This window comes from Rattus norvegicus, chromosome 4, assembly GCF_036323735.1.
Source record: "Rattus norvegicus strain BN/NHsdMcwi chromosome 4, GRCr8, whole genome shotgun sequence".
Taxonomy (NCBI): Eukaryota; Metazoa; Chordata; class Mammalia; order Rodentia; family Muridae; genus Rattus; species Rattus norvegicus.
In genome coordinates, this window is record NC_086022.1 from 98,319,153 (window position 1) to 98,338,683 (window position 19,531).

Consider the following 19,531-nt stretch of genomic DNA (forward strand, 5'->3'; position numbering starts at 1 on the left):
CCCAGTTCTTCCTCTCTTGTTTGTGCCCACATCTTTCTGCTCCTCCTTCTTTTTCACTTCTCTACCACTTTTTTTCTTCTCTTAGCTCTGCCTGTGGTATCTGAGTATCTCAGGTTGTCCCAGGAGTGGTCTAAGGATTGCTATGTCCTTATCATGTATTTTGGATGTAGGCAGGGATCATCTAAGCCATGGTCTGTTTCCCAGTCCCCTCCTCAGCTCGCCTGGTGATCATTTCAGTTTAGCTTCTTTTTTGGGCCCCATGCTGTCAGTGTGGTGGTCATCTTGTGCTTGCTCTTTGCTCTGTCTGCCAGAGTTGCCCATTGCACTCCTGCCTTGGGATGATGGTCCTAAGTGTGGTTCTTCTAGTTTCTGTTCCTGTTATTGCATACTGTCTGAGCCTGCTTGGCTCCGGTCTGGTTGTTTTTTTAGGGTTTCTGTTTTCAAGGAATGCTAGACTACTAATCATTCAGATGTTTAAAGGTCAGAATACTGATCAGAGACACATCCTCTCTCTTCTATGCCACCTACTGACACGTGTGGCACAAAAGAAATACCTGCTTTACCTGTAGGTGGCAGAAGTACACTACAATCATAATTAGTGCAGTTTTATCCAACCAAGAAGAATAAGTTGAGAAGATATAATACCGTTTTTCTCCACCTCATCTTTTCTTATTTTTGCTGTCATTTAACTTTCCACATAAATTCTAGACTGAATTTATCAACATTTAAAACACTTTCAGGCATATTATTGGCATTACATTGAGTTTATTTGCAAATTGGAGATGATATACTTTTAAAATCCCTTTATGAGACTGGAGAGAATGTTCAGTGGGTAAGAGCATTTGTACTCTTGATAGGGGCCTGTGATTGATTCTTACAAACTAGGTGACCCAAAACTGTCTTTATCTTCATTTCCAGAGAATTCAGTACCATATCTGTCCTTTGAGGGACAGTTATATAATGCCCTTTCAAAATTGAAAGTAAATATGTATAAGTTTTTAAAGAACAGTAGTCTACATTATGACCACAGATATATTCTCTATTCACTTCTGTGTCCTTTCATGTTCAAGGGATATTTTGCTATCCTCAAAGAATATTGAGAAAAATTCCTCTCTTTGGGAAATACAAAAAAAGACAGGCAAACAGAAGGAAGCACTTATAGAGGAAACACACAAATCCCTTAAAGAAATACAGTAAAATACAAGAACATAGTTGAAGTAATTGAACAAAAATCTAATTATGGAGATCTAATTATGGAAATAGAAACAATAATGAAATCACAAATGGAGGAACCATTGAGATGGAAAACCTAGGAAAGACATGAGAAGCTACAGATTCAAGCATCTCAAAAAGTTCACAGGGCATTGAAAAGACAATCTCAAACATAGAAAATATCAATGCCTCAGTCCAAGAAAATACAAAGTGAAAAAAGCTCCTAACCCAAATCATCTAGGACATTTGGAGCACAATGAAAAGACCAAATCTAAGAATAATAGGAATAGAAGAAAGTAAAGATTCCTACAACAAAGGGCTAGAAAGCATCTTCAACAAACTCATAGGAAAAAAACTTTCTTAACCTTAAAAAAAGATGGCCATAAACGTACAAGATGCCTACAGAACCAAAAAAAATTGCACCAGAAAAGAAAATTCTTTCTGCAAGTAATAATCAAAACACTAAATACACAGAAAGAATATTGAAAGTTGTAAGGAAAAAGGCCAAGTTCGTATAAATGCAGACATATGGGTGTAAGATCAGATATATCAACAGACACTCAAAACTATAAGATGTTGGGCAGATTGCTTACAAACCTGAAAATACCACAGATGCCAGCTCAGATTACTCCACCCATCAAAAATATCAATTACCATAAATGGAGAAACCAAAATACTTCATGACAAATCAAATGTAAACAATCTAAATATAAAGTATCTTTGCTATTTTGTGCCTTTTAAATACTGTAATGATTTTATTTCTGCAGATTACTTGTGTTTGGGTATTCGATATATTTCCAGTGTGACTCCTCTTTTTTTTTCCAATAGATCTATTTTTTATTTTTATTTTTACTTTTTATTGGATATTTTCTTTATTTACACTTCAAATGTTTTCCTCTTTGATAATTTCCTCTCCGGAAACCATCTATCTCATCTTCCTATCCCTACTTCTATGAGGTTACTTCCCCACCCACCCACCTACTCCTGCCTCCCTGCACTGGAAATTTCCTATACTGCGGCATCAGGCCTTCATAGGACCAAGTGCCTCTTCTCCCATCAATGATCAACAAGGCCATTATCACTACCTATGCTGCTGGAGCCTTGGGTTTCTTCATGTGTACACTTTGGTTGGTGGTTTAGTCCGCAGGAGCTCTTCTAATGAACAAAAATTGCTTTACAATCAATCCATTCCTGATTTCTTCCAAATGTACCAGAGAGTCTGCCTCAATTTCCTCCATTAGAGGGAGGTATAGCTTATAGTGATTGCAACTCAGTCACAATTTCCAAAAGGTCTTTTAGTTTTCTATTTTCAAATAGTTATGCACTCATAGGTAGTTTCAAAAAGTAATAGACAGGAATTCTGTACCTTGCACACAATCTTCTTGGGTTGATATATTTTAAATAGAATAGATGAAGAAATTGAAAGAATTTTCATATTATTAATGAGCTCATTTACATTTATGTCCTTCCAGTGGTTGTTGTGTGTGCATTTTTTTTGTCTCTAAGTATACTGATCATGTAACTAGTCTGTGTTTTCAGAGCCATAATTATTTATTCACCTGCAGCTTCTACCACAGAGCTCACTGGAGTCAGTACCCTTTTCCCTATTCACAGCAAGGACTACAGAAAAGCCTCACACAATATGTACAATTTGATATTGTTCTATTTTACTCTGTAGTCTTGCCAAGCTGTGATATATATATATATATATATATATATATATATATATAAAATCGAGTTTGTGCTAAAATTTAACAAAAATGATAAGGAAAGACACTTCATATTCATCAAAGGAAAAATCGACCAAGATGAACTCTCCATTCTGAATATCTGTGCTCCAAATGCAAGGGCACCTACATTCCTAAAAGACACCTTAATAAAGCTCAAAGTACACACAATAATAGTGGGAGATTTCCCCACCCTACTCCCATCAATCGAAAGAAAATGAAAGCAGAAAATAAAGAGAGACATAGACAAAACTAACAGAAGTTATGAACCAAAAGAATTTAACTGATATTTATAGAACATTTCATCCTAAGACAAAATGATAGACATTCTTCTCAGCACCTAATGGTACTTTGTCCAAAACTGACCAAAAAATTGGTCACAAAACAGGCCTTAACAGATAATAGATGACTGAAAATTCCATGTATCCTATCAGATATCAACGGTCTAAGGATGGTCATCAATAACAACAAAAAGGACAGAAGAGCCACTTATATATGGAAGTTGAACAATGCACTACTTAATGATGAAGTAAATTCAAGAAAGATAGAAAATATTTTAAAACTTTTTAGGAGTTAATGAAAATGATGGCACATTGTGAAGGGTCATAATGAAAGCAGTGCTAAGAGGAAAACTCATAGCTCTAAGTGCCTGCAAAATGAAACTGGAGAAAGATTACAGTAGCAGCTTGACAGCACATCTAAAAGCACTAGAACAAAAAGAAGCAAATACACCCAAAAGGACTAGATCGCAGAGTACAATCAAACTGAGGGCCAAAATCAACCAAGTAGAAACAAAACGAACTATACAAAAAATCATCAAGACCAGGAGTCGTTTCTTTGAGAAAATTAACATGAGAGATAAACCCTTAGTCAGACTAACCAGAGGTCACAGAAAGGGTGTGCAAATTAACAAAATCAGAAATGAAATGGGAAAAATAACAACAGAATCTGAGGAAATTGCAAAAAAAAAACCTCAGATCCTACTACAAAAGCCTATATTCAATGAAACTAGAAAATTTGTTAGAAATGGACAATTTTCTAGACGGATAACAGGTGCCAAAGTAAAATCAGGATGAGATAAGCCATCTAAACAGTTCTGTAACTCCTAAAGAAGTAGGAGTATGTTAATGGAAACTTTTGCTGGATATAGTAGCCTGGACAGGCATTGTGTTCTCTTAGGGTCTGTATGACGTCTGTCCGGGATCTTCTGGCTTTCATAGACTGTGGTGAGAAAACTTATGTAATTTTGATAGATCTGCCTTTATATGTTACTTGACCTTTTCCCCATCCTGGTTTTAATATTCTTTCTTTGGTTTGTGCATTTGATGTTTTGACTATTATGTGACAGGAGGAATTTCTTTTCTGGTCCAATCTATTTGGAGTTCTGTAGGCTTCTTGTATGATTATGGCTTTTTTAGTTTAGGGAAGTTTTCTTCTACAAATTTGTTGAAGATATTTACTGGTCCTTTAAGTTGGAAGTCTTCATTCTCTTCTATACCTTTTATCCTTGCACTTGATCTTTTTCTTGTGTCCTGGATTTCCTGGATGTTTTGGATCAGTGGCTTTTTACTTTTTACCATTTCGTTGACCGTTGTGCCAATGTTTTCTATCATATCTTCTGCCCCTGATGTTCTCTCTTCTATCTCTTGTATTCCATTAGTGATGCTTTTGTCTACGACTCCTGATTTCTTTCCTATGTTTTCTATTTTCAGGTTTGTCTCCTTTTGTTATATCTTTATTCTTTCTATTTACATTTTTAAATGCTGGATGGATTTGTTCAGTTCTTGCACCTAATATGCTGTGTTTTCCTGTAATTCTTTAAGGGATATTTTTGTGTTTCTTCTTTAAGGACTTCCGTTTGTTTACTTGTGCTATCCTGTATTTCTTTAAGGGGAGTTATTTATGTCTTTCTTAAAGTTCTCTATTATCATCATGAGATGTGTTTTTTAAATCCAAATCTTGCTTTTCTGGTGTGTTTTGATATCCAGTATTTGCCTACGTGGGAGAACTGGGCTCTGATGATGCCAAGTATTCTTGGTTTCTGTTGCTTATTTTCTTGTTCTTGCCTCCCACCATCAGGTTGTCTCTGGTGTTAGCCTGTCTTGCTGTCTCTGACAGTGGCTTGGCCCTCCTCTATGCCTGTGTGTCAGCATTCCTATAGATCTGTTTTCCTACAGCTGGATCTGGGTACAAATGCTGTAGACGAGTCCAGCTCAGGGCACAGGCAGAAATCGGAAGGTCCGTTTTCTAGTCTGCTCCTTTTTTTTGTCTTGATGCCTTCAGGAAGATCACACAGAGCAGAAGAGTTTGTCTTACTTGTGCTCTCAGGTGTTTCAGTGCTCCTGGTGGCCGACTTTCAGGTTTGAGTGCAGTCAGAAACTGGATGGTTCCTCTGACTTAACCAAGCTTCTCTTTGTACTTATTTTATATGATCTTATAGCTAAAGTCATTTCTGAGTTTTCCAGGATGCTTTTGACTTCACTTTTTTTTTCAAATTCAGTAGCTGTAATAATTAGAAGGTTCATAATTTGTCCCAATATATTTTCTTTATTTAATACAATGATGAAGATTTGGGGGCAGAGGAAATAATGTTATAATTTGAATCTGCAGTGTTCTCAAGTGCCCAGTTGAAAGCTTAATCTTTAGTAGATTATACCATTAGGAAACATTAGGAAATGGAAGGAAATAAGAGATTCCTTAGATCAAAATGTAACTGCATAATGTTTCTGAAGAAAAGTTATTTTCTGAGTTTTCTTTTCTGATTTTCATTTTTGATTTTGCCCTTGTGCTTTAATCTCTCATGGTAACTCTGTATTATTTTCGCTCTTTCACTCTTTAACAAAGCTACTCTCCTTATGTCCCCTCTACCACCATACTATTCATCAACTCAGGGCCAGAAGCAATACTTTGGAATTATGATGGGTAGACATTTGAGTTTCTGTCAGAGAAAAGAACCATATCCTTTTGTAAACTTATTTTTTAAAATTTTCTACCCAGAGATGTTCACAGCTGACAATCAGTGTTTTATAGCAATGAATAACTCTCAAACTCCCTCATCTCAAAGTTTTCACATTGTAACTACCTGATAACAATTTGAGAATTTTTGGAATATTAAGGAATGTCACAGGTTTAGAGAAATCAAAGAAAGTGTTTTAAATGCCTCTCTATGGCTAAATGTCAATGACTTCATACATGATTAAAAATATTATTTCCCAGGCTGCTCCTGAGTTGCTGAGTCTTGAAGGTTCCAGGCAGGTTCCTCTGAGCAGAAGTGGTGGTCTTACCCCTGCTCTTAGGTGTATTAGCACTCTTGGAGCCTGGAATTCAGCACCAGGCACAAGCAGAAACCAGAAGGATCCTGTCTCTGACTGATCCTAATTCCTGTGTTGAGATGGGTCCAGGTGGGTTCCTCTTAGGACAGGAATATGAGCAGAATGGGTGGTCTCTTCTGAGCTGTCAGGATTTTTGGTACTTCTGAGAGTCCAGTTCATTTCCCTTCAAGATCTGGGTACAGAGAACTGTGCAACCGTCTCAGCTTCTGGCACAGGTAGAAACAAGAAGAATCCTGTCCCAGACTGCTCCATGGTTCCTGTGTCCTGGGGACTCCTGGCGGGTCCCTCAGAGCAGAAGCGGTGGTGTTACATCTGTTCTCAGGTGTGCCAGAGTTCATGGAGACTGGCTTTCAGCTCTGGGCACAGGGGGAGACCAGAAGAATCCTGTCACTGATGCTCCTAGATTCCTGTGTTCAGAGGGTTCTAGGCGGGTTCATCTTGGGCCAGGAGTGTGGGCAGTAGTGATGGTCTCCCCTGAGCTCTCAGGATTTTCCACATTTCTGAGAGTCCAGCTCTCTCCCCGACAGGGTCTGGGTATGAGGTTCCCATTGGAGTAGTTAGGGAAAGGATTGAAGGAGCTGAAGGGGTTTGCCATCCCATAAGAACAATAATACCAACTAATGAAAGCTCCCACATACTAAACCACGGTCCAAAGTGTATACATGGGCATTACCCTGGTTCCAGCTGCATATGTAGCAGAGGTTGGCCTTGTTGGGAACCAATGAGAGGAGAAGCCCTTGGTCCTGCCAAGGTTCAACTCCTCAGGGTAGGGGAATTTCAGGGAAGGGAGGCTGGAAGGGATGGATGGCTGGTTGTGGGCACACTCTCATAGAAGAAGGCAGGGGGGATGGGATAGGTGGTTTATAGACAGGAAACCGGGAAGAGGGATTACTTTTGAAACGTGCGTAAAAAACATTCAATTAAATATAATTTCCTTAGAGTTCTAGATGTTATCCATCTTCTGAATTAACCTCAAGGATAATGAGATCTGTGAGTATCATCTAGATTCCAGGGACCAGAGCCTAAAACTAAAACTATTCTTACAAGAAAATACCACCTTAGCCTGGACATTGAGCACTATTCCCCCAAAGCTTTTTTTTTTTCATTGTAAAAACACTCTGTATAACCCAACGATCTCTCTCCCTACTAGAAAAAACACATGATTATACTGATCAGCCGTATATTTCAGAATGTTCATGTCATCTCAATCTCATAACTCTATCTGAAAATTTCTTTTGACATGTCAATTTCAATTTAAAACTTCTAGAGCCTAGACTTGGATAGTTATAGAAAGCAAGGTGTTGTTGTAAAAATATGAAAAATAAAAATTCTGTCTTTTATTCCCACTAGGTCTACTCCCAGTGCTGCAAGATATCTGTTGGATATCTTAGTTCTCAATCAGCAACACATCTCACCCGCTTTGCTCCATCCTGTATCACACTGCTGAAAGTCTCTCTCTGAGCCTGGCAGCAGGTACAGTGAGGTCCATTATTCCCAAACACTTAGCTTGTATTCTTTCCTTAAAACGTGACCTTTTTAAAAATCTGTTTTATTAATCAACCTAATAAGCGGACACACAAACCTCAACAAGTACAGGTATTTACTCAATATGTGTGAGTTAGAGTCTCTTAAGAAGCTGTTGAATGTTTTCAGAAGGTAGCAATGCCCATTATTATTCCATCAGCACAAACTATCCTAGGCAGGTATAATCCAAAACAAAGTTATGTAGTACTTAATGCAATCTAAGGGCTAGTTGAAAAAGAAAGCTGGATATTTCTAGAATTCTTTTCGTATTTGCACATAACGTTAAAGTGGCTATATAAGAATTCAGATCCCAGATGCCCTATAAACCAATGATTTATTTGTTTTAGGTTAAGATGAACTGTCATCCTCCTCTTATCATGAGTTGAGTGCGTCCTGAGTGAATCTTGCTCGGATTTCGTTGCTATCATGTGAGAACTCAGACATGTCTTCCATGCCTCAAAAATCATAGAGAGAAACAGGTACAGTTATTAGATATCAGCAGAATAAGAGTGTAGAACAGAGATGGAGATGGAGAAGGCAACATTATTATCAATCCATACAAAAACTGCTGCATGGCACTCCTGAGGGTGATAGTGTTTTGAATATTGAAGAAACTGCCTTATGAATAGCTATTCTTTCTCACAAATCACTCAAGTCCAGGCCCTTGGAAAATCAGCTTATTCAGTCTCATGCTTCAGTGTTGTATGGCCTCTCATAGTTGGTTTCTGACAGACCCCAAGGATTCCCTGGCTTGAGGACAAAGAATTGAAAACTGAATATCTTGTACTTCTCCTGATGATAAATAGAGTTGAATGGTTGAGACAAAGGCATAGATGTGTGATCTATGGTATTCAAATACTTATGTTATGAGGATGCACAAATATTTGTGCATAGTAGCTTTTTTGGAGACTTTGACCCACAAACAGAAAGAGAGTGCAGGGTACAGGCTGCATTACTATTAATCCATCTCAAAGCTGCTGCATGGTACTCTTGATGATATGGTGCTCTGTACATTGAAGGAACTGCCTTATGTCTAGGTGTTTGTTCTCACCCATTACTCAAGTTCAGGCCCTCAGAAAGTCAGCATGTGGGACCTTCCATAGTTAATTTCTGAAAGACCCCAAGGATTCCCTGGCCCATGGACAACATATTGAAGACTAAATAGATTGTACTTCTGATGATGAATAATGTTGAATGGTCATAATAAAGACATAGATGTGTGATTTGTGATACTCAATATTTGTGATATAGGATACACAAACATTTTTGCATTTTAGCTTGTTTGGAGACTGCAAGCCAAACTCAGATGGGGCGGTTACAGGCTGAGTCAGGTTAATTCTTCAAGCTACTTCTCAAGAAAAAAAAACTGAAAATAGCAGTTTTCTGTTTTAGTTCTTAATTCTATCATCACAATTCAACCCTTTATGCTGAGGAACTATGGAAAATAATAGCAAATGTTAGAAAAAAGTACAAAATGGAGAATGCCAAACTGTGCAAAAGTTGTACCCATTTTGTTTGTCAGTAAGAAAGTACCAGCATCTTCACATAGAGTCAGAACTTCAAGTGACACAGGTTCTTGAGGTCAAGGTGCTATATTTGCACCTACTGTGTATGTCCTCTCATTGAACCGTAGCTAGCAAAATTAAAACTGTAAAATCTTATATTTTAATTCAGTGAAAATGGTTATGACCAATTGTCCTTTCAATTTCAAGAAATGTCTACTACAAACAGTTCACCAAGGGAAGACATTAATTTTTTACCCAATCAAAATTATTTGAGTGAGTTAAAGATCTAATAGTTTTTGCTTTGTTTTGTATTCCATGACAGCAGGGTATTCTATATTACCCCAGTATTTCTTTGAAATGTATTATTTAAAATAGAGACTACCTACAGTAGAGAGGTCATCTATAATTATGAATGTTTAAAAAGAAATTCATTCTCTCAAGACTTACACATGGTTTGACCTCAGGCGCCTGGGGACGCTGATCTTGTGCTAAGTGCTGAGATGAGTAAGCCTTGCACCTGTTTCCAGCAATAAGTGGTTCCCAGTAATTTGCATGCTCTAATTTCATAGCCTTGGGGTCTTCTTCATATACCAGTCACACCATGTGCCATTGTCATTGCAGTCAGGATTTAACATGGACATGCTGGCCCATGCTCAGTTTCTTGGGTTATTGTTGCTCTGGTTTCCAGGTAAAATGAACTAAAATGGGAATTTCACTGATTAGTATTGACTGTTATTTGGGTGATGTCATCCTTTATAATGCTTAATTGTGTGGATATTCATTATGTCTCCACTCCTAGGTGCCAGATGCGACATCCAGATGACCCAGTCTCCATCTTCCCTGCCTGCATCTCTGGGAGACAGAGTCACTATTACTTGCCGGGCAAGTCAAGACATTGGAAATTATTTAAGATGGTTCCAGCAGAAACCGGGGAAATCTCCTAGGCTTATGATTTATGGTGCAACCAACTTGGCAAATGGGGTCCCATCAAGGTTCAGTGGCAGTAGGTCTGGGTCAGATTATTCTCTGACCATCAACAGCTTGGAGTCTGAAGATATGGCTATTTATTACTGTCTGCAGCATAATGAGTATCCTCCCACAGTGATACAAGTCATAACATAAACCTCATGGGAGCAGAAGTGAGAGGCTTGGCTGCCCCATCTGCTTCTCCTCATGAATCACCCAGTCTAAGTATTTCTCAAATGTCACAGGTCTCTCTGGGAGTCTGGAGTCATGTCAGATGTAGTCTTTCATGTAATATACTCTGCTCATGCAATATGGTCTCAGACTGGTGGATTTAACAGGTTAACTACATGCTGGGCCTTATGGTAGTTGTCTGGTGACTCGTTACCCACATTGTCCATTTGAGTGTCCACTGAATGTATTGTCTGTCTCAGGCTCACTCATGGCCATGGTCTCGGTCATAGGCCAGGTTCTTTTAGTCTCTAGTTCCCTATCCTGGAAGACTTTCTGCTCTTGCATCATGACATTTAGCGTGTTTTGGGCTTAGTTCTTTCAGGGAATGTTAGGCTACTAATAGTTCAGATGTTCTTAGGTCAGGATGTTGGTGAGCTGAGCATTTGCATAGCCTTTCCCTTCTCTGCCTCCTACTGACACTCATATGACATACCTGCAATGCCTTTGGGAGGCAGGGGTATACCATAGTCTTGATCACTCTGATTTTATACAATAAAGAAGAATAAAGTCAGAAATTTAGTGCCACATTTCTATGTTTCCAGTTTTTCTAGTTATGCTGTCTTTTGACTATCTGCATAAATTCTAGACTGAATTTACTAAGTTTTGAAATTCTTTGAGATACAGTATTTGCATTATATTGATTTAATTAGCAAACTGCAGATGATATCAATTTAAATCTCATTCATAGGACTAGAGAGAAAGCCCAGTGGTTAAGACCATTTGTTTATCCTGAAAGTGACTTGGGTTTGATTATCAGCCCCAAAAAGGTGATCAACAGCTATGTCTTTTATTTGTCTGTTTGTTTATCTATTTATTTATATTTGAGTTCTCCATCTACACATACACACACAAACACACACACACACACAAACACACACACACACACACACACAAAGAGGGAATCTGATATCATTATAGATGTTTGTGAGTAATCATATGGGTGCTGGGAATGGAATTCAAGACCTCTGGACCAGCAGTCAGTGCACTTATCCCCCCCACAGTTGTCTTAATTTCAGTTTTCTATACCATCTTCTGTCCTTTGATGGTACTAGATATGCATATAATGTCTTAGAGACCTGCGAACAATGTATACACACTTTTTTTATTTAAAAAAAATACCCAGATATATCCTCTAGTCACTTGTGTGACTTTTAGTCTAAGGAGCTCTTCGTCTTCTTCTTTCTTCTTCTTCTTCTTCTTCTTCTTCTTCTTCTTCTTCTTCTTCTTCTTCTTCTTCTTCTTCTTCTTCTTCTTCTTTTTCTTCTTCTTCTCCTTCTCCTTCTCCTTCTCCTTCTCCTTCTCCTTCTCCTTCTCTTTCTCCTTCTTCTTCTTCTCCAAATAAACATTTAGTTTATTGAATTTCCTGCATGTCCTCAGGCACTTTTTCGCATAATCTTTAGTAGCTACATAAGGTCAGCACAACTGAAGTGAATGGTGGATCCAATCACATTTAAAAGTTTCAAGCAAAGTGTGATGACAGATTTCAAAAGTTTTTTTCTACTTTATTATTTTACCTTTCTTTTTTTAAAATTTTATTTATTTATCTTTATTAACTTGAGTATTTCTTTATTCTTTTTTTTTTCTATTTTTCGGAGCTGGGGACCGAACCCAGGGCCTTGTGCTTGCTAGGCAAGCGCTCTACCACTGAGCTAAATCCCCAACCCAACTTGAGTATTTCTTATTTACATTTCAATTGTTATTCCCTTTCCTGTTTTCCCCTCCCTGAGTGCTTCCAAAAAGAAACTTGAGGAAACATACATTAGCACCTTGACAGCACACCTAAAAGCTCTAGAATAAAAAGAAAAATACACCTAAGAGGAGTAGAAGGAAGTAAGTAATCAAACCCAGGGCTGAAGTCAACCAAGTAGAAACAAAAAGAACTATATATAGAATCAACAAAACCAGGAGCTAGCTCTTTGAGAAAATCAACAAGATAGATAAACCCTTAGCCAGGCTAACTAGGGGGCACAGAAAGCATATCCAAATTAAAAGCAGAAATGAAAAGAGAGACATAACAATGGAATCTGAGGAAATTTAAAAAAATCATCAGATCCTACTACAAAAGGCTACACAAAACAAAACTGGAAAATTTGGAGGAAATGGACTATTATTTAGACAGATACCAGGTACCAAGGTTAAATCAGGATCAGATAAACCATCTAAACTGTCCTATAACCCCTAAAGGCATAGAAGCATTCGTTAGAAGCCTCTCAAACCAACAAACAAATGAAGAGCCCAGGGCCAGATGGGTGTAGTACAGAATTCTATCATACTTTCATAGAAGACATAATTCCAATACTCTTCAAACTATTCCGCAAAATAGAAACAGAAGGAATACTACTCAATTTTTTTTTCCTATGGAGCCACAGTCACACTTATACCTAAACCACAAAAAGATCCATCAAAGTAAGATAACTACAGATCAATCTTCCTTATGAATATTGATGCAAAAGTACTCGATAAAATTCTCTAAAACTGAATCCATGAACACATCAAAACAATCAGCCATCATGACCTTGTAGGTTTCATTCCAGGAATTCATGGATGGTTCTATATAGTGAAATCCATTAATGTAATCCACTATATAAACAAAGTAAAAAATAACCCCACATGATCATCGCATTAGAAACTGAAAATGCCTTTGACAAAATACAGCACCCATTTATGTTAAAAGTATTGGAGAGATCAGGAAATCAAGGTGCATACTTAAATATAATAAAAGCATTATACACCAAACCAATAGCAACAACAAACTAAATGGAGAGAAACTCAAAGCAATCCCATCAAAATCAGGAATAAGAAAAAGCTGCCCACTCTTTCCCTACCTATTCAATATAAGTTGAATATAAGTTCTACTCTGACTCTAAGTTCTAGCCACAGCAGATAGAGATCAAAAAGAGATCAAAGTCATATATATTGGGAGGGAGGAAGTCAAAATACCACTATTTGCAGATGATATGATACTATATATTAGTGAACCCAAAAATTCTATCCGAGAGCTCCTACAGCTGATATACAAGTTCAGCAAGTGGTCAAATATAAAATTAACTCAAAGGATAAGAGGGCTGAGAAATAAACTAGAAAACAATAACATCCTTCACAATAGTCATAAATAAGATAAAATATCTCGGTGTGATTCTAACCAAGCAAGTAAAGATCTGTATGATAATCGATCCATGCTTATCACCCTGTACAAAGCTTAAGTCCAAGTGGATCAAGGACCTCCACATCAAACCAGACATACTCGAACTAATAGAAGAAAAACTAGGGAAGCATCTGGAACACATGGGCACTGGAAAAAATTTCCTGAACAAAACACCAATGGCTTACGCTCTAAGATCAAGAATCGACAAATGGGATCTCATAAAACTGCAAAGCTTCTGTAAGGCAAAGGACACTGTGGTTAGGACAAAACGGCAACCAACAGATTGGGAAAAGATCTTTACCAATCCTACAACAGATAGAGGCCTTATATCCAAAATATACAAAGAACTCAAGAAGTTAGACCGCAGGGAAACAAATAACCCTATTAAAAAATGGGGCTCAGAGCTAAACAAAGAATTCACAGCTGAGGAATGCCGAATGGCTGAGAAACACCTAAAGAAATGTTCAACATCTTTAGTCATAAGGGAAATGCAAATCAAAACAACCCTGAGATTTCACCTCACACCAGTGAGAATGGCTAAGATCAAAGACTCAGGTGACAGCAGATGCTGGCGAGGATGTGGAGAAAGAGGAACACTCCTCCATTGTTGGTGGGATTGCAAACTGGTACAACCATTCTGGAAATCAGTCTGGAGGATCCTCAGAAAATTGGACATTGAACTGCCTGAGGATCCAGCTATACCTCTCTTGGGCATATACCCAAAAGATGCCTCAACATATAAAAAAGACACGTGCTCCACTATGTTCATTGCAGCCTTATTTATAATAGCCAGAAAATGGAAAGAACCCAGATGCCCTTCAACAGAGGAATGGATACAGAAAATGTGGTACATCTACACAATGGAATATTACTCAGCTATCAAAAGCAACGGCTTTATGAAATTCGTAGGCAAATGGTTGGAACTGGAAAACATCATCCTGAGTGAGCTAACACAATCACAGAAAGACATACATGGTATGCACTCATTGATAAGTGGCTATTAGCCCAAATGCTTGAATTACCCTAGATGCCTAGAGCAAATGAAACTCAAGACGGATGATCAAAACGTGAATGCTTCACTCCTTCTTTAAAAGGGGAACAAGAATACCCTTGGCAGGGAAGAGAGAGGCAAAGATTAAAACAGAGACTGAAGGAACACCCATTCAGAGCCTGCCCCACATGTGGCCCATACATATACAGCCACCCAATTAGACAAGATGGATGAAGCAAAGAAGTGCAGACCGACAGGAGCCGGATGTAGATCGCTCCTGAGAGACACAGCCAGAATACAGCAAATACAGAGGCGAATACCAGCAGCATACCACTGAACTGAGAATAGAACCCCCGTTGAAGGAATCAGAGAAAGAACTGGAAGATCTTGAAGGGGCTCGAGACCCCATATGTACAACAATGCCAAGCAACCAGAGCTTCCAGGGACTAAGCCACTAACTAAAGACTATACATGGACTGACCCTGGACTCTGACCTCATAGGTAGCAATGAATATCCTAGTAAGAGCACCAGTGGAAGGGGAAGCCCTGGGTCCTGCTAAGACTGAACCCCCAGTGAACTAGACTGGTGGGGGGAGGGCGGCAATGGGGGGAGGGTTGGGAGGGGAACACCTATAAGGAAGGGGAGGGGGGAGGGGGATGTTTGCCCGGATACCGGGAAAGGGAATAACACTCGAAATGTATATAAGAAATACTCAAGTTAATAAAAAAAAAGAAATGTTAACATTTAAAAAAAAAGAACTTTAAGCCTCTGAAGAAAGAAATTGAAGAAGATCTCGGAGGATGGAAGGGTCTACCATGTTCACGTATTGGCATGATTAATAAAGTAAAGATGCCCATTTAACCAAAAGAAATCTACAGATTCAATGCAATCCACATCAAAATCCCAACTCATTTCTTCATAGTTAGACAGAACAATTTGCAAATTCATCTGGAATAACAAAAAACCCAGGAGAGCTAAAAGTATCCTCAACAATAAAAGGACTTCTGGGGAATCACCATCCCTGACTTCAAGCAGTATCACAGAGCAATAGTGATAAACTCTTATGGTATTGGTATAGAGACAGGCAGATAGACCAGTGGAATAGAATTGAAGACCCAGAAATGAACCCACACACCTATGATCACTTGATCTTTGACAAAGAAGCTAAAATCATCCAGTGGAAAAATGATAGTCTTTTCAACAAATGGTGTTGGTTCAACTGGCAGTCTGCATATACAACAATGCAAATTGATTCATTCTTATCTCCTTGTACAAAATACAAGTCCAAGTGGATCAATGACCTTTACCTTAAACCAGACACGCTGACTCTAATAGAAAAGAATGTGGGGATCGACCTGAAGTACTTGGGTAAAGGGGAAATTTTTCTGAATAAAACAAAAATGGCTTATGCTTTAAGAACAATTGACAAATTGGACCTCATAAAATTGCAAAGCTTTTGGAAGGCAAAGGACAATGTCAATAGGAAAAAACAGCAACCCACAATTTGAGAAAAGATCTTTACCATGTTCATCAGGTAGAGGTAATATCCCAAATATACAGAAAGCTCAAAAAGTTAGATTCCAGAGAACCGAATACCATATAAAAAATTGGAGTACAAACCTATACAGAGAATTCTCAACTGAAGAATCTTGAATGGCTGGGAAGCATTTAAAGAAATGTTCAACATCCTTAGTCAACAAGGAAATACAAATCAAAAAGGCTCTGAGATTCTACCTCACATCTGTCCAAATGGCTATGTTCAAAAACACAGATGACAGCAGATGTTGGTGAGAATGTGGAGACATAGGAACACTCCTCCATTGCTGGTGGGACAGCAAGATGTTAAAATGACTTTGGAAATCAGTCTAGCAGTTCCTGAGAAAATTGGACATAGTACTTCTGAGGACCCAGTTATACCAATTCTGGTTATATACTCAAAAGATGCTCCAACATATAACAAGGACCCATTGTTTCTGCCATTGCTGTGAGGCAATCAATGGAGAAACCAAGATATTTCATGACAAAACAAATTTAAACAATCTAAAGCTAAATATCTTTGATATTTTTGTGCCAATTACATAATTTCATGATTTTATTTCTGCAGATTACTAGGGTTTGGGTATTAGGTATACACATTTTCAGTATGACTCTTCTAATAAGCACAAATTGCTTTACAATTATTCCAATATTGATGTCTTCAAAATGTGCTAGAGAGTCTGTCTGAATTTCCTCCAGTAGAGGGAGGTCTAGCTCTTGTTTAATTGACCTGGGAGATTGCAACTCAGTCACTATTTCCATAAGGCCTTTTAATGTTCCTATTTTCAAATAGTTATGCACTCATAGGATGTTTCAAAAAAGTATAGGCAGGAACTTCGGTACCTTGTGCGTAACCTTCTCTTGGTTTGATATCTTTTAAATATATGAGGAAATTGAAAGGATTTCATATTATTAATGAGCTCATTTGCATTTATTTGTCTCAGTGGATGTTGTGTGTTTATATGCAGTGTCTCTAAGTATACTGGTCATCTAAATAGTCTGGGTTTTCAGAACCATAACCATGTACTCACCTACACTGCTACCACAAATCTCACTGGTATTACCACACCTTCCCCAACTCATAGCAAGGACTGCAGAGGAAGCCTTACACAATATGTACAATTTGCTATTGGTCTATGTTACTCTGAATTAAGTTGTTTGCATGAAGGATTAGCTTTTCTTTGCCTACAAGTAGCAGTTCTTGTTGTTGAAGAACCCAAATTCACCATGTTATTAGATGAGGAACATTTAACCACTTACTTACTTCTAGTTACTTCTGGAAGAACTCTATCAAGCATGTTTTTTCTTTTACTAGTTTTGGTGTGAAAATGAGTTTTCATTTCTCTGCAAAGGTACCCAATCTTTTTTTTCAACTTGCATTGTATTATAATTCTTCTTTTAGTGGTAGAAACATTTGCAAAAGTACTTTTGAGTGTTATAACCTTATTGTCCCATTAAAAATCTGATTTTCCAACTGCATAGGTAGCAATGAATAGTCTAGTAAGAGCACCAGTGAAAGGGGAAGCCCTTGGTCCTGCCAAGCCTGGACCCCCAGTGAATGGGATTCTTGGGGGGAGGGCGGTAATGGGGGGAGGATGGGGAAGCAAACACACATATAGAAGGGGAGGGTGAGGGGTTTGCGGGATGTTGGCATGAAAACCAGGAAAGGGAATAACATTTGAAATGTAAATAAGAAATACCCAATTTAATGAAGATGGAGGAAAAATATGTTTGTGTCTTTTTTATATCTTATTCAGGGAATTATCCATGCCTACATTTTTCCGTGTTTTGATTAGACTGTTTATATTTTTAATGGTGTGATTTTATTGATTTTAAGTTTCTGTTTTCTTGGTAATCTAAATAAAGCCTGTTTGAATACATAATTTCTATGCATTGTATTTTTGGTTGTAATCCATCATTATATCCACCAACAAAATTCTATTTTAGACTCAATTTTGAGGTCTACACAATTACTATTTCCTCTTATATAGCTAAGATTAAGTCAGCAAACCACACGAAATCAATTCATCATTATTTGCATCCTTGCTGGCTCTATTAACAAATTTTCCCTTAAAGGCTATTATTTGATTAAGTTCTAGATTTTAAGTATTGTCATTTTGACTACAGTAAACAAGCACTTACATGTATTTTTACTCATTCTCTCTATATCCACTCTCTTGGAACATTTTATTGAATTAAGTAATTATACTCTCTATCAAATTATTATGAATACAAAATTTCATAAAGAGTTGGGTTTCTTCTTGATGTGTTTTCCTTTAATTTTTCTACAGAGAGTTATTTTTTTTCTGTGTAGCATATTTGTCTGACCTGAAATGTAGTACTTTTAATTTCAAAATGTACTTTACTTTCTAATGAATATATTCCTCCATATATAATGACACATGTGTGCATAAATACATATGTATATATATACATGTGTGCCTATATATGCATTCGTGTTTGTTTTTTTATATGTGCATTTTGTTTTTTGCAATTCCTTGCTTTCTTGTTTTCTTGTATAACTTGTTGTGTAAATTGATGTGTTAAAAAATGGAGTTTCTTAATTTTGTTTTAGAAATGACCATATTTTTCTAAATGCTCACCAATATTTTTTATTTTCAGTAACTAATTTTCTGAGCATATTATATAAAATGCAAATCATTAGTAAACTGAAAATACTCTGTAGAAATGCAGCTCTCACTATTTCCACTGGCACCTTACTTGCCTACTATGTTAAAACATGGCCTCTTTGCCTAGCTTGTTGTGTTCTATTTCAGTTATTTCTAATAGAATATACAAGTTTGGAAACACCAACTGCAAGTGGAAGTGGTAATAGAGATATTTAGGATGCAGACTTGTGAGAACAATAAAAAGAGATCACAAGTTTACCTTATTGTAGATTATGTATGTCTTATCTTTAAAAAACCGATATAAATATTTTAAAATTAAAAAGTCACGTCAATTATTTCAAAGGAAGATTTCAGACAATTAGTCATTATTAGATCTGGTAACATGATTCAGGGACTATTTGTTACTCCCTACATGTTTGGTAGGACATAAATATCATCAGAATAAATAGGTTGCAAGTATGCTCTAAATGATGAGGCATGAAAAGAGGAAGAATTGACTGATAAGCTCATCCTACTACTAGTTACCTTTTACAAATAAAATTATTAAATTATTGTGTGGTCAGAGCCATTATAATCACTTGAAGCTGAAAATATTTTGTAATTACACTATTATTTACTCCTCCCCTCCTCCCTAGCCTTCTTCATTTCACTTTTGTTATCTTCACCCTATGGGATATCCCCAGTAGTCAATGCAAAAACACAACGAACGTCTTCAAGAATTTAAGAGACAG

The 19,531-nt window shown here is 37.4% G+C and overlaps 2 non-coding genes and 1 gene segment (V, D, J or C); 1 reads left to right on the forward strand and 2 right to left on the reverse strand.

The window, feature by feature from the left end:
- Window positions 1–446: 446 nt before the first annotated feature.
- On the reverse strand, window positions 447–577 carry LOC120102691 (small nucleolar RNA SNORA17). Its single transcript, XR_005504308.1, has one exon. It is a non-coding gene; the product is annotated as a small nucleolar RNA SNORA17 (small nucleolar RNA).
- A 9,336-nt stretch (window positions 578–9,913) lies between these two features.
- LOC102552552 (Ig kappa chain V-V region L6-like) lies at window positions 9,914–10,570 on the forward strand. The segment is given in 2 exon segments: window positions 9,914–9,988; window positions 10,100–10,570. Coding segments are annotated over 2 exon segments (378 nt in total).
- Window positions 10,571–10,821: 251 nt separating this feature from the next.
- Window positions 10,822–10,953, reverse strand: LOC120102702 (small nucleolar RNA SNORA17). Its single transcript, XR_005504314.1, has one exon. It is a non-coding gene; the product is annotated as a small nucleolar RNA SNORA17 (small nucleolar RNA).
- Window positions 10,954–19,531: the final 8,578 nt, after the last annotated feature.